The following is a 12,688-nucleotide window of genomic DNA, read 5'->3' on the forward strand; positions in this document are numbered from 1 at the left end:
CCATGGCAAGAGATGCTTCTTGCTCTCCAGCTTACTGAGTACCTCACGGCTTAGGAGCTAATACAGCATAATGTGAACTCATTACAGCACAGGTAATAATAAAGCACCGTTGGGCACAGATGTGGTTGGCCAAAAATGGGGCTATTCATCCTTTGATAGCCATAGATTTTGGATTCTTGACTCTTAACGGAAGAGTGTCTTCATGGGATCAGATGCAATTGTGAGTAATCACTAGAGTTCTCAGGCTTCTTCATGTGCTCTCTTAGTGTGTGTAGCTTTGCCCTGCCTCTTTCCTGTGCTACATCTATATGTGGAATGTTCGGTGCGTACAGCTATCCCTCCAGTGTACTGAAGAATGCTTTTTATTGCCCAATACACCCAAATCACCTATCTAAAAGTCACTAAGATCACTTTTTCAGCAAAATAGAGCAAATAGAAAATTTTTTGATTGACACAAATTGAAAATGTTATGTTTGGAGGAGAACTTGGATACATTTTAGGCAACACAGAATATATATAAAGAAGGTAAATATTTACCTATGAGGCTAACATCTTGAGTTGCAGGTAGTGTTTACTAATGAATTCTCCATGAACGATATGTTAAAGGCAGGATTCTGGGCTGGAGAGAAGGCAGCTGTTCAGTTCCACACATTTTGTCTCCTGTGCTCATGATCCTTGTTAGAAAGAAACTGTTATTTAATGATACGCCCATATTTTTTTTGATACGCCCATATTTTAATTAAAATTTCCCCATATAAGCTGAATACAACTTGACATTAAAAATTTAAGAAAAATAAGCAAGTCAGAGAAAAACTTTAATCTGGTCATAAATTTTGTGCTGGCTTTCTTTAAAAAAAAAAAAATCTTAATTTAAGGGCATCTGGGTGGCTCAGTGGTTGAGCATCTGCTTTTGGCTCAGGTCATGACCATGGGGCCCTGGGATCGAGTCCCACATCGGGCACCCCTCAGGGAACCTGTTTCTCCCTCCACCTCTCTCTGTGTCTCTCATGAATAAATAAATAAAATCTAAAAAAAAAATTATCTCAAATGCATATTTTAAGTAAACATTATAATTGACAGTTAGGTTAAATTAATCTATAAAGTGGACTATTCAGTTGATGGCAGTTGTTTCAGAATTTTAAATAATTTAAAAATTTCAAATAAAATACTTTAAAAATAAGAAATTAAAATGTAGAATCGTTTTGTAATTCAGATTAAGTAGAATGCATGTAATTGTTAAGTAATTAAAACGGCTATAAACCGTAGAAATAAATATCGATATAAGTCATTATTACATCTCATATTTGGATATGATTCTAATATTGGTGGGAGATCTGTAATTTGTGTCATAATTTTATTCATTCAGTAAGATATTTATTGAGCACTTTATGTGCTAGTCTTTCCTCTAGGTAGCGCGGCTACAACAGTGAGTAAAACAAAATCACTGCTCTCGTGAAGCTTGCATACTAGGGGTGAGATGTAAACCACAGATTGCATCAATACATAGATATGTCAGATCGTGGTTAGTGCCAGGAGGAAAAAACAAAAGCGAGGTCCGGGGTAGAGAGCGATGATGGTGAGTATGCATGTGGACTCAGGAAAGCCATTGCTGATGAGATTACATCTGACTGGAGATAAGGGCACAAATCATGAGAAATCTGTGGGGAAAATGACGCTGTGCCCATGTGAACAGCAAGTATAGAGCACCAGGGAGAAGGAGGTGATTGTTCTATTTGAGGAACAACATAAAGGTTAGTAGAGATGCAGTGGAGTAAGGGAGGGAGTAGAAAATGAGGTTAGAAATGTGTTCTGGAGTAAGACCAAGTAGAGTCATGGGGACTCTAGTGAGAAGTTGGAGTTTATACTAAGTAGGGAAGACTTGGATAATGCTGAGAAGTGACATGATTTAATTTGCATGTTTGTTAAAAGGTGATCCTAGTCAGGACATGATGGCTTTGTGGAAACCAGATAGTAGAGAGTAAGGACAGGACAGATAACGGGGTCATCTCAGTGGAGAGAAGATGGCGTCACTGACTAGAATGTTGATAGTGGCTGGTGAGAAGTGGGCAGATTCTGGACATACTTTTAAGGTCCAGCCTTCAATTTAAAGTAGATAAAAACTTCTGAATATTCAGGATAAAGAGGGGTTCAAAGGCCAGGAGACTGTTTATTGTTAATCTGTGGTTCTAAACTCTATCTCGTACATGGCCCCATATTTTCAGGCCGCTCCTTTACTGTCCTGTAATGAAATGCATCATTAACCTAAGCTACTTTTGCATATTCCTGATAGAAACCAGTATAATGCTCTCATTATTATACAAAGAAATAAAAGAAAGTGGTTTATAAGAATAGATATTTCAACACATAAATGGTCAAGTACAATATTTGCCAAAGCTTGCTCCTATATATAGAATAATGCCAAAGCTGCAGATGAAGACTTATGCTGGGTGTTGTATCCACAGTTCAAGTGCATAGATGGCATTGCCATTGGTAAAAATAATTTTCCAAAATAGTGAGAAACTCTTGGTAATGACCCAAACAAAAGCAAACATCAATTTACCCTTGGTTTACAAGATTTCTGTTTTTGAAAAATTCAGGGAATATGCTGAAATGGCACAAAAAATATTTTGTGTTCATATATACAGCAACTCAGATAAGCATGAGTTTACCCCGCATGCATATCCTGTAGGGATGTTCAGAAGGTTTGCAGGATATTGAATATTTTAATCCTTATTTTGCATGACTATCCTGCATATTAGTGTCCAGCATCTTGCAGTGTCAGCTTGGGTATCCTACCCACTCCGACAGTTAAAAGTACCACCCTTACCCTCCAAGTTTCCAAATGCCCTGACATGGAGCAGGAGAGCCCTCATTTGAAAATACTAGTGTGACTAGAGGGAAAAGGTCTGGGCTGAGCTCTGGACTCATTACAGACATTGGAAAGAAGAGGAGGTGCCAGCAAAGGAGGCTGAGCAGGAGCAGGAAGTGTAGGCTGAGCAGGAGCAGGAAGTGTAGAGATGCAAGGGAGACTGGGGCCCCGGAGGCCCTGGGGGTTGACTCAACATCTTTCAAGGGAGGAACAGTCGAGTAAAATGATTCTGATTGACTAGACAGTATTGACCGACTTTAATCTGCAAATGCTATCAAAGTCATCTTACTTTGGAGCACGGCTTTCCCCTTCCTGTAGCAGCGCTTTAACATGCCTGCTGATTAGTACACAAAGAGTTTGCACTTTGGGCGCTACACGTAGTTTTGCATGAGGACATTGCAGCAGTGGTTTTTTGAGTCACCTTTTTGGGAAAATTTTTTTTTTAAATTGCTGTTGACTCTCACTTTCAATCTTTTCTAAAAACCCATACCACTGTCAGGGTACTGAGGTGGCTCAATCAGTTAGACATCGGACTCTCCATCTCAGCTCAGGTCTTGATCTCAGGGTCAGGAGTTCAAGCCCCATGTGGGGCCCCATGCTGGGCGTGGAGCCTACTTAAAACAAAGACAAAAACAAACTACTTTCAAAATTGGAAAAACTCAATTTAACTTTATGTGTTGTGCTTCCTTATGACCTCAATTACTTTTGAGTTTTGAAATAAAATATAATCTGTATGTAATGGACAAAATACTAGAGGTACTGATTTCTCATAATTGATAGTAAGAATTTATTTCCATTATTGATTCCATATGTGTACTGTCAGACAAGTGCAACATAAGAACACTTAAAAGTTTTCTCAGATTTTTGTAGAATGACTCACTTTAAAAAAAGAACCTTAATTTTATGATACATTGGATTTGAAATATGTATATTATAATTGGATGTTTAAATTCAAAAGAACAATATTATAGGTTTTTCCATTAAAATATGATGTTCATTTAATTTTCAATCAAGAATTATCACTTTAAAACACATTTTTACCATCTTTATAATAACCAGACTTTTCCAATGGATTGCAACAAATCAATAATTACATTAAAATGATAGCTTTGAAAAATTATTCACCTGAATAATAACAGGATTTTTCAATCTTAGCATTTCAAATGACATGCAGTGATGTTTGCATTCCTGATAATTTTTGTCTTTTTTTTTGTATATTTGTTAATTGGAGCTCAATTTGCCAACATATAGAATTTTTGTCTTTTTAATTGTAGGTCTCTGTGGAAGAACTAGAATACAGTATTAGTATAAAAATAGCTAAGGAAGCCGTCATGAATATAAATAAACCCGGACGCCTTTTTAAGCCTTCAAATGGATTCCTAGAAACTAAAGTATATTTTGCAGGATTACCTCGGAAAGTGGAGAATGTCCTCATTAGACCGGTAATGATCCAAGCTTATACCACTCATCACGGGTGAATTCCTCTTGCCTGTAATAATAGATTTGAAGATGTGTTTTTCTGAGAGTCAGAAGGAGTTATTTTGTTGAATATACTAACTGTGACAACTTGAATTGAACAAGGAAAAATAACATAGTGATCCTTAAAATTATATTAAGGAAATAAGGAAATGAGTGTAGTGTTTTGGAGCCCATTTAAATGCCCAGCATTACCCATGGGGAAGTAGATTTTTTTCAATTCTCAAGCATCAAATGCGTGTAAACATGATTACTGTCCATATTCACCTATTGCAAATATATATTGCATATATTCGAGTCCAAAATACAATATTTTGTAGAAGCTGGTCGAAGAATATTCTTGGGTCTATTTTAGGACTTAAATTTGGAAGATAAAATAGCATATAAAGCTGGAACTTTAAAAAGAAAATCTTTGCTGGGAGTATAACTTCAGCCTATCATAAATTGAAGTCATATATAATTGATGACTTTCTGAATATGATGTTTGTCTGCTGACTGTGGAGTAGGCTTCATGAAGGAGACTAAGCACTGTCCTTGAGGAGTCTTAAAAATTTTATTTGAAGTCATGGGCCTGTCAATTATACTTGCTGATGTAACTTAAATATTTACTATTTGATATCCATCTTTTTACTCATGGCAATTCATGGTTACCTTCACTTTTTAAAGATTTTTGCAATATGATGTAAAACCTGAATTAGTTGAGCCATGTCAGAGGGAATACATCTATCTGTTCCTTTGAAATGGATGAATCAAGACATTTAAAAGTACAATAAATTTTTCAGAAACTATTTATGAAATGGCTACTATGGGTCTTGAGTCTGTCTGGTTGCTCTGATGGAGACTAAAGAGCCCAAACACTCTTGTTCCTGAAGAGGCTCAGTGTCTGAGGCAAAACAAACCCATATACAGCCCAGGGCCACAGCTAGATGTGTATATGGAACTTGAGAGCAGAAAAGTTATTTCTGGATGATAGAGGAGAGGCAGGTTGAGCTGAAGGGGTTGAACATTAGGGTCGCAGCCTGGGATGGCATAAACTCACAGTAGCTGATCAGAGCCGTCCCTCTGAAGGGCAGCTTAAAAAATTAGATAAAATTCAAAATACTTAAAATATTTTAAAATGGCATCAAAGAAAGGGTTTTTTCCCTCTACATGAAACTGCATCTATAATCAATTAAGCCACCTATGGGTCTGACTTGTTGAAGAGGCACTCCTTGACCCATATTTTAATTCATTAGATTAACCCTCGTCTAGATGGATGTATACGAGGCTGGAATTTGATGAATCAAGGAGCTTCAGGAGTAAAGGAAATTATTCAAGAAAAACAGAATAAGCATTGTCTCGTCACGGTGGAGAAGGGCTCCTACTACCCTGGTTCTGGAGTGGCTGTGTTTGGCATAGATTATAGTAAGTGACTTCTCATTTTGTCTCTCTCTTTCTCACTAATGACCAAATTGTTTCATTGACAAACAGCAATAGTTCCTGCAGTAAATATTATTGAATGCTTAACTATGTGCCAGGCAGGGTGTTAGGCTTATTCATATTGTCATATATTTCGTTGTTAAATTTTTGCAGTATAGTGAGGGGAAAGGTAGTGGAATATGCTTATGTTATTATTTAAAGATCATCTTAAAAAAGATTGATGGCACATAACGGGATTCATTGCAAGTAAATGCAATTAACCTATTTTAAGGTCCACTGATTTCTCAGAGTGTTGAGTCTACTGATGAATGCATCAAAAGGATTCATCTCCATTTCCAGCATTTTCATTTGATTGTTTCTTAAAATGTCCACCCCTTTGTTGAGGTTTCCCATCTGTTCATCGCACATGCTGTCCGCATTTTCGACCCCCTTGCCACTGATTAATCATCACGGTTTTAAGTTCCCTTCCTCAGAGGGGCAGTATCTGTGTCTCCGTGATTGCTTTGTCCCTCCACCACCTGCTGCTTTTCCTGGTTTCCTCCGTACGGCTCGCCTTTGGTTTGGAGGCCAGCGCCCCGGGCGGGCGGCGGCGGAGAGGCCGAGCCTCGGGGGCCGGGGCGTCTCGGCGGGAGGTGAGAGCCGGCAGCTGGGAGGTGGGAGCCGGGAGTGGGAGGTGGGAGGTGGGAGCCGGGAGGTGGGTGCTGGGAGGTAGGAGGTGGGAGCCGGGAGGTGGGAGCTGGGAGGTGGGAGCCGGGAGGTGGGTGCTGGGAGGTAGGAGGTGGGAGCCGGGAGGTGGGAGCCGGGAGGTGGGTGCTGGGAGGTAGGAGGTGGGAGCCGGGAGGTGGGAGCTGGGAGGTGGGAGCCGGGAGGTGGGTGCTGGGAGGTAGGAAGTGGGAGGTGGGAGGTGGGAGCCGGGAGGTGGGAGGTGGGAGCCACAGCTGGGAGGTGGGAGCCGGGAGGTGGGAGCTGGGAGGTGGGAGGTGGGAGGTGGGAGCCGGGAGCTGGGAGCTGGGAGCTGGGAGCTGCAGCTGAGAGGTGGGAGCCGGGAGGTGGGAGTCGGAGCCAAGAGGTGGGAGCTGGGAGCGGGTGTTGGGAGCTGGGAGCTGCAGCTGAGAGGTGGGAGCCAGGAGCCAGGAGCTGGGAGGTGGGAGCTGGGAGGTGGGAGCCGGGAGGTGGGAGCCAGGAGGTGGGTGCTGGGAGCCACAGCTGGGAGGTGGGAGCCGGGAGGTGGGAGCTGGGAGCCGGGAGGTGGGAGCTGGGAGGTGGGAGCCGGGAGGTGGGTGCTGGGAGGTAGGAGGTGGGAACCGGGAGGTGGGTGCTGGGAGGTAGGAGGTGGGAGCCGGGAGGTGGGAGGTGGGAGCCACAGTTGGGAGGTGGGAGCCGGGAGGTGGGAGCTGGGAGGTGGGAGGTGGGAGGTGGGAGTCGGAGCCAAGAGGTGGGAGCTGGGAGCGGGTGTTGGGAGCTGGGAGCTGCAGCTGAGAGGTGGGAGCCAGGAGCCAGGAGCTGGGAGGTGGGAGCTGGGAGGTGGGAGGTGGGAGGTGGGAGCCAGGAGGTTGGAGCTGGGAGGTGGGAGGTGGGAGCCGGGAGGTGGGAGCCAGGAGGTGGGTGCTGGGAGCCACAGCTGGGAGGTGGGAGCCGGGAGGTGGGAGCTGGGAGCCACAGCTGAGAGGTGGGAGCCGGGCTGCCGCGGCGCCCTTGCCATCCCTGCCGTCACCTGGCGCTGGTGAGGGCGACTGGCTGCCAGAGGAGTTTCCCTAAGGACTGATGTATCCTTGACTTCAGGTGATGTTTCTGACATGCCTCTGTTTTCACGTGCCGCTCCCCGGTCTTGCTGCACCCCAGAAGATGCTCTGTTACTCAACATTTGTTGGCAGGGCCTGGGGAGCATTCTCGAATGTTCTGACACAGATTCTGTTTTTGGCAAGTATTGGATCCTTGGCCTCAGGGTGTGAACTTTTCATTGCCCCCTCCCAACCGCCAGCGGGGGGTGGTGGTGGTGGTGGTGGTGGTGGTGATCTAATGCTCAGGACTCAGGATGTTTTTCTGCTCCTTCTTGGTAAAGGGCAGTTGGTTGGTTGGTTGGTTCTTCCCAAGTTCCCTGCCCTGTCCATGTACCGAGTCTCCGCAGGTGTGCCAAGGGCGACAGGGTTTGTTGCCTTCCGCCCAAGCCCTAAGGCTTTGTTGCCGAGAGAAGGCACGAGAAGGCACGGGAGCAATGGGCTGTGCACGTCCTGCGGGTTGCGCTCCTCCCCTCAGGCCGCGGGCCGCGGGGGCTACACAAGGGGTCCTCGTGGTGGTGCTGGTGGTTGGGGAGCGGTGCTCTCTCCAGTTTCCTATAGTCTAAGCAGGACAGGAGCCAGACCCACCCAGGTTTTTGTCTTTACAGATAGTTTTTCCATAATACCCTTGGTCACACATCTTTATACCTTTATATGATTGATTCTATAGGAGGGAATCTTAGATTATGTCCATCAAAGGCTTTGCAAATGTGTGGTTCCTACTGCTCGGTTAGATTTGCTTCCAAAGGAGTTTTATCAGTTTATACTTCTACCAACAGAGTAAGAGAGTGTATGCGAGGGTTATTTACAATCTGAGAGTTGAAAACTTAAGTCCTGTGGTTTTAAATATTATTAACCCAATTTCTCCTGAAGTTGACGATCTCTCTATGTGTTTATTAGCTATTTCTACATCTTAATTATCTTGTTAGGTTCTTTGCCTCTTTCTGTTGAGGGGTTCATCATTTGAGCTACCAATACTTTGCATTATAAATTTAATGTTAATCTGATATCTCTGCTTTAAGGAAAAATTACATTTTAAATGTGTGTTTTTGCAGTCTAAAAAAAGTGTTACTACAGCTTTAAGGAAGAATCTTACACTAGTACTTTCTGTGTTCCTTTTTTTTTTTTTTTTTTTAATCCCGAGCATATAGGCACTGTGTTCCTAACGTAAAGGAATCCAATGCCCTTAACTTTAGGTCTGTATATGAAGGATTATTTTTAAAAAATGTTTTAATTGGGGTTCATGATTGAATATAGGAAAAAACTAGGCCTACAATAATTTGTTCAAAGGAAAGACTCTGAAAAGAAAATGAAAATAAGAGTTATACTGTATCTGAAAAAATTATTTTTGTAAGTAGTTATTTCATGGATACCTTGAAAGTGACCTACTTTTAAATTAATGTTTAATTTACATTATAACTCCTGTACATTCGCATGTTTATTTTAGTTTGAATTTGTTAATATCTTATAGTAAATTTATTCATTTCAAAATGATTATATATATATATGTATATATATATACTTTTTTTCACTTTCCTGGGTGGGAATTAAAGGATTATAATGAACAATGTAATAGCATTAGGTGTGGCTAAATGGAAGGTTATCTTGTCAAGGGGACATTATTTTCTCCATTCACATTCACCTTTTCAAAACCTACTAGTGATATTTGGGCTATTGTCTTCTATTACTTCATATTAAATAAGGAAGACTTCACTCAAAATGCGAAGTTATATATTTTTACAAGATTTTATTTCTTTCTTTGAGAGAAAGAGGGCACGAGCAGGGGAGGGGCAGAAGGAGAGGGAGGAGCAGGCTGCCCGCTGAGCAGGGAGCGGGAGGCGGGGCCCCATCCCAGGACCCCGAGGTCATGACCCCAGGTGAAGCTGGACGATTGATTGAGCCACCCAGACGCCCCAATATTTTTAGGAATTAAACTACTTTGGAAACCTATCAATTCAAGTATCTGTCGAGTGACTAGTGTGGAGAACAAGGGGGTGCCGGAGGCCCGTAGAGTCTGCACTCCAGGGGGAGGGACGGTCAGCCCCGTGGCGAGGAAAAGGGATGAAAAACAAGGGAGGGAAAGAAAAGGGCTGTGATGAGGCCCAGAGGCCCCGGAAGGAGAGCTCGGCCGCCGGAGCTGCCGGGTGGGCTTGCGGGGAGATGCCTGTGGGCCGGGCGCGTGCGGCCGAGCCCAACGCTCCGTCGGAGGCTCCCTCGGAGGCTCCCTCGGAGGCGGAGGCGGAGGCGCTGCGCGGGTGTGGGCTCCACCCAGACGTGGACCTGGAGCAGCGCCTGCGCCGCGGCTCGCGGGGGGGTGGGCGGGGGTGGGCGGAGGCGCCGGGAAAGCCGTGCGAGCACCAACCGGGGAAACCCCTAGTGTCTGCGCCCGTCCAGAGGCCCCGTCGGAGGGCCGGGCCGGCTCCATCCCGGGCTTCCCGCCGGCCGGTGCCTCGGTCATACAGCCGGGGTGGGGGGGGGGGGGACCCCGGACCCGGGGGGGGGCGGCCGCGGAGGGCGGTGCCGGGCGCTGACGCCGCCCCGTCCGGCCGCAGCCCCCGACTCCGCGGCCGGCGCCTGGCAGCTGAACGCGTCGCTGAGCGTCCGCGCCTCGGCCGGCACCGGCGTCCTGCTCGCCCTGGTTTCCGGCAGCTCCGTGCCCCTCGCCCTGTCGCTGGCGGACTCCATCTCCGAGACGCTTCAGGTAACGGGGACTCGGGGGCGCGGGGCGGGCGCGGCCTCCGCAGGGGCGCGGGGACCCCAGTACCGGGCAGGACGGGCCCGACCCGGCCGCGGGAAGGGGGGCCCCCTTGGGGAAAAGGAAACACCAGCCGTCGCAGAAGATCGTCTCGGGCGGCCTCCTGGGAGCCCAAGGGCCCTGCGGCGGGTCGCAGCCGGCACAGCGGTCACTGCGGTCACAGCAGGTCACAGCCGGCACAGCGGGTTGCAGCAGGTCACAACGGTCACAGCGGTCACAGCAGGTCACAGCAGGTCACAGCAGGTCACAGCCGGCACAGCGGGTTGCAGCAGGTCACAGCGGTCACAGCGGTCACAGCAGGTCACAGCAGGTCACAGCCGGCACAGCGGGTTGCAGCAGGTCACAGCGGTCACAGCGGTCACAGCAGGTCACAGCCGGCACAGCGGGTTGCAGCAGGTCACAGCGGTCACAGCGGTCACAGCAGTCACAGCAGGTCACAGCAGGTCACAGCCGGCACAGCGGGTTGCAGCAGGTCACAGCGGTCACAGCGGTCACTGCGGTCACAGCAGGTCACAGCCGGCACAGCGGGTTGCAGCAGGTCACAGCGGTCACAGCAGGTCACAGCAGGTCACAGCCGGTCACAGCCGGCACAGCGGGTTGCAGCAGGTCACAGCGGTCACTGCGGTCACAGCAGGTCACAGCCGTCACAGCGGGTTGCAGCAGGTCACAGCGGTCACTGCGGTCACAGCAGGTCACAGCAGGTCACAGCCGTCACAGCGGGTTGCAGCAGGTCACAGCAGTCACAGCAGGTCACCGCAGGTCACAGCAGGTCACAGCCGGCACAGCGGGTTGCAGCAGGTCACAGCGGTCACAGCGGTCACAGCAGGTCACAGCAGGTCACAGCCGGCACAGCGGGTTGCAGAGGTCACAGCAGGTCACAGCAGGTCACAGCCGTCACAGCGGGTTGCAGCAGGTCACAGCAGGTCACAGCGGGTTGCAGCAGGTCGCAACGGGTCACAGCGGTCACTGCGCTCAGCAGGTTGCAGCAGGTTGCAACGGGTCACAGCAGGTCACAGCGGTCATAGCAGGTCGCAGCGGGTCGCAGCAGGTCACAGCAGGTCACAGCGGGTCACAGCGGGTCGGTCACAGCAGGTCGCAGTGGGTCACACAAGGCTGGCACGGCCTCCCCTGGCACACCCAGGGCCGGCCTAGGAGCAGCCGCATCCCCGAGGAGTGTCTGTAGCCGTCCCGGGTGTGCTGTTTGCAGCTTGGTGGCCTAAGCAACCTAAGGGGACCCTGGCGGGTCTCTATCTCCAGTCTGCCCGAGGAGCTTGCTGGGTTGAGTCCAGCTTCCTGCTTACCTTTTTTTCTTTTCTATAAACAAAATGGAAATCCTGTCTCCAGCGCTACATTCCTGCAGAGGAGGAGATAACAGACGGCGCATCCTCGATATTTATTTTATCTTTTCTGTGTTTGACTCCTCGGCTCCTGTCTCTGCCCGCAGGCCAGATTGCCTTCTCCAGACCCGTGTCCAGTTTCCTAACATTATCCCACATCCTGTTGATCACCCTGGAACCCTTTGTCAGCTGGCCATTTTAAGACTATCAGCGAGTTCAAAGATATGGACATGTAACAGGAACAGATTTCCTCAAATGACCTTTATTTGCAAAGCTGAGACTGGGATTCCTAAAATACTTCAGACTACCTTTCTACCGTCTCATAACACCCAAGTTCCTAGTTTTGGTCTTAAATTCTGTCTTTTTACATTTCCTCTGCACACAGAAAATCCAGATGCATACATCAGTGTCTACAAGTTGGGTAATCTTGTATGTCAGCAGTTTGAAAAGTTCAGCAAAATGAATACATTTTCTCTTTGGACTATCTTCTGTTAAATTCTCTGTAACTTACTGCTGGTAACTCTCTGTAACTTCCTCCTGGCTTTCCTCTCTCAGGATTTCTTCACTCATTTTCTCCCGAGTCTTACAGGCTTGTTTGTGTGGCACACAGAAACCTTTCAGTCTTGCTGGCATGTGCTTACTCAAGCACTTGAAATTTTCCAAGTCTTTTCCCCAACAAAGAGTGATTCAACTCTGTTTTTCACATGTAAGTTTTGAAGTTAGGAAGGCTCACAAGCAGAAAAATATTGCTTAAGACACTACTTTAGGTTCCCATCTTTGGTAAAACAATTTCTTGGTGTATTGAATTTGCAGAAGCCACTACCCGTTTATGTCTTAGCTGAACCTGTAATTTGTAAAACTCATGTATTTTTAAAAATATGATTATTGTAACAATTGTTTTTTGAAATTTAAACTGGGAGGCTCTAACATACATTTTTTTCCCTCATCGAAATTCAGATTTTGAATTTAAAAACTCAAAAGTCACTCTTTTTTTTCTTTTTTAAAGATTTTATTTATTTATCCATGAGACACACACACACACACACACACACAC

General features: G+C 46.6%; 1 protein-coding gene across 1 annotated transcript in view; it reads left to right on the top strand.

The window, feature by feature from the left end:
- The window catches only part of PROS1 (protein S), a 63,899-nt gene that overhangs the window by 47,696 nt on the left and 3,515 nt on the right, over positions 1–12,688 (top strand). The window contains exons 11-13 of the mRNA XM_072812507.1: positions 4,144–4,311; positions 5,581–5,749; positions 10,095–10,243. Of these exons, the coding sequence (XP_072668608.1) occupies positions 4,144–4,311; positions 5,581–5,749; positions 10,095–10,243 (486 nt within the window). The remainder of the gene's footprint in view (positions 1–4,143; positions 4,312–5,580; positions 5,750–10,094; positions 10,244–12,688) is intronic.

Source organism: Canis lupus, chromosome 35, assembly GCF_048164855.1.
Source record: "Canis lupus baileyi chromosome 35, mCanLup2.hap1, whole genome shotgun sequence".
Taxonomy (NCBI): Eukaryota; Metazoa; Chordata; class Mammalia; order Carnivora; family Canidae; genus Canis; species Canis lupus.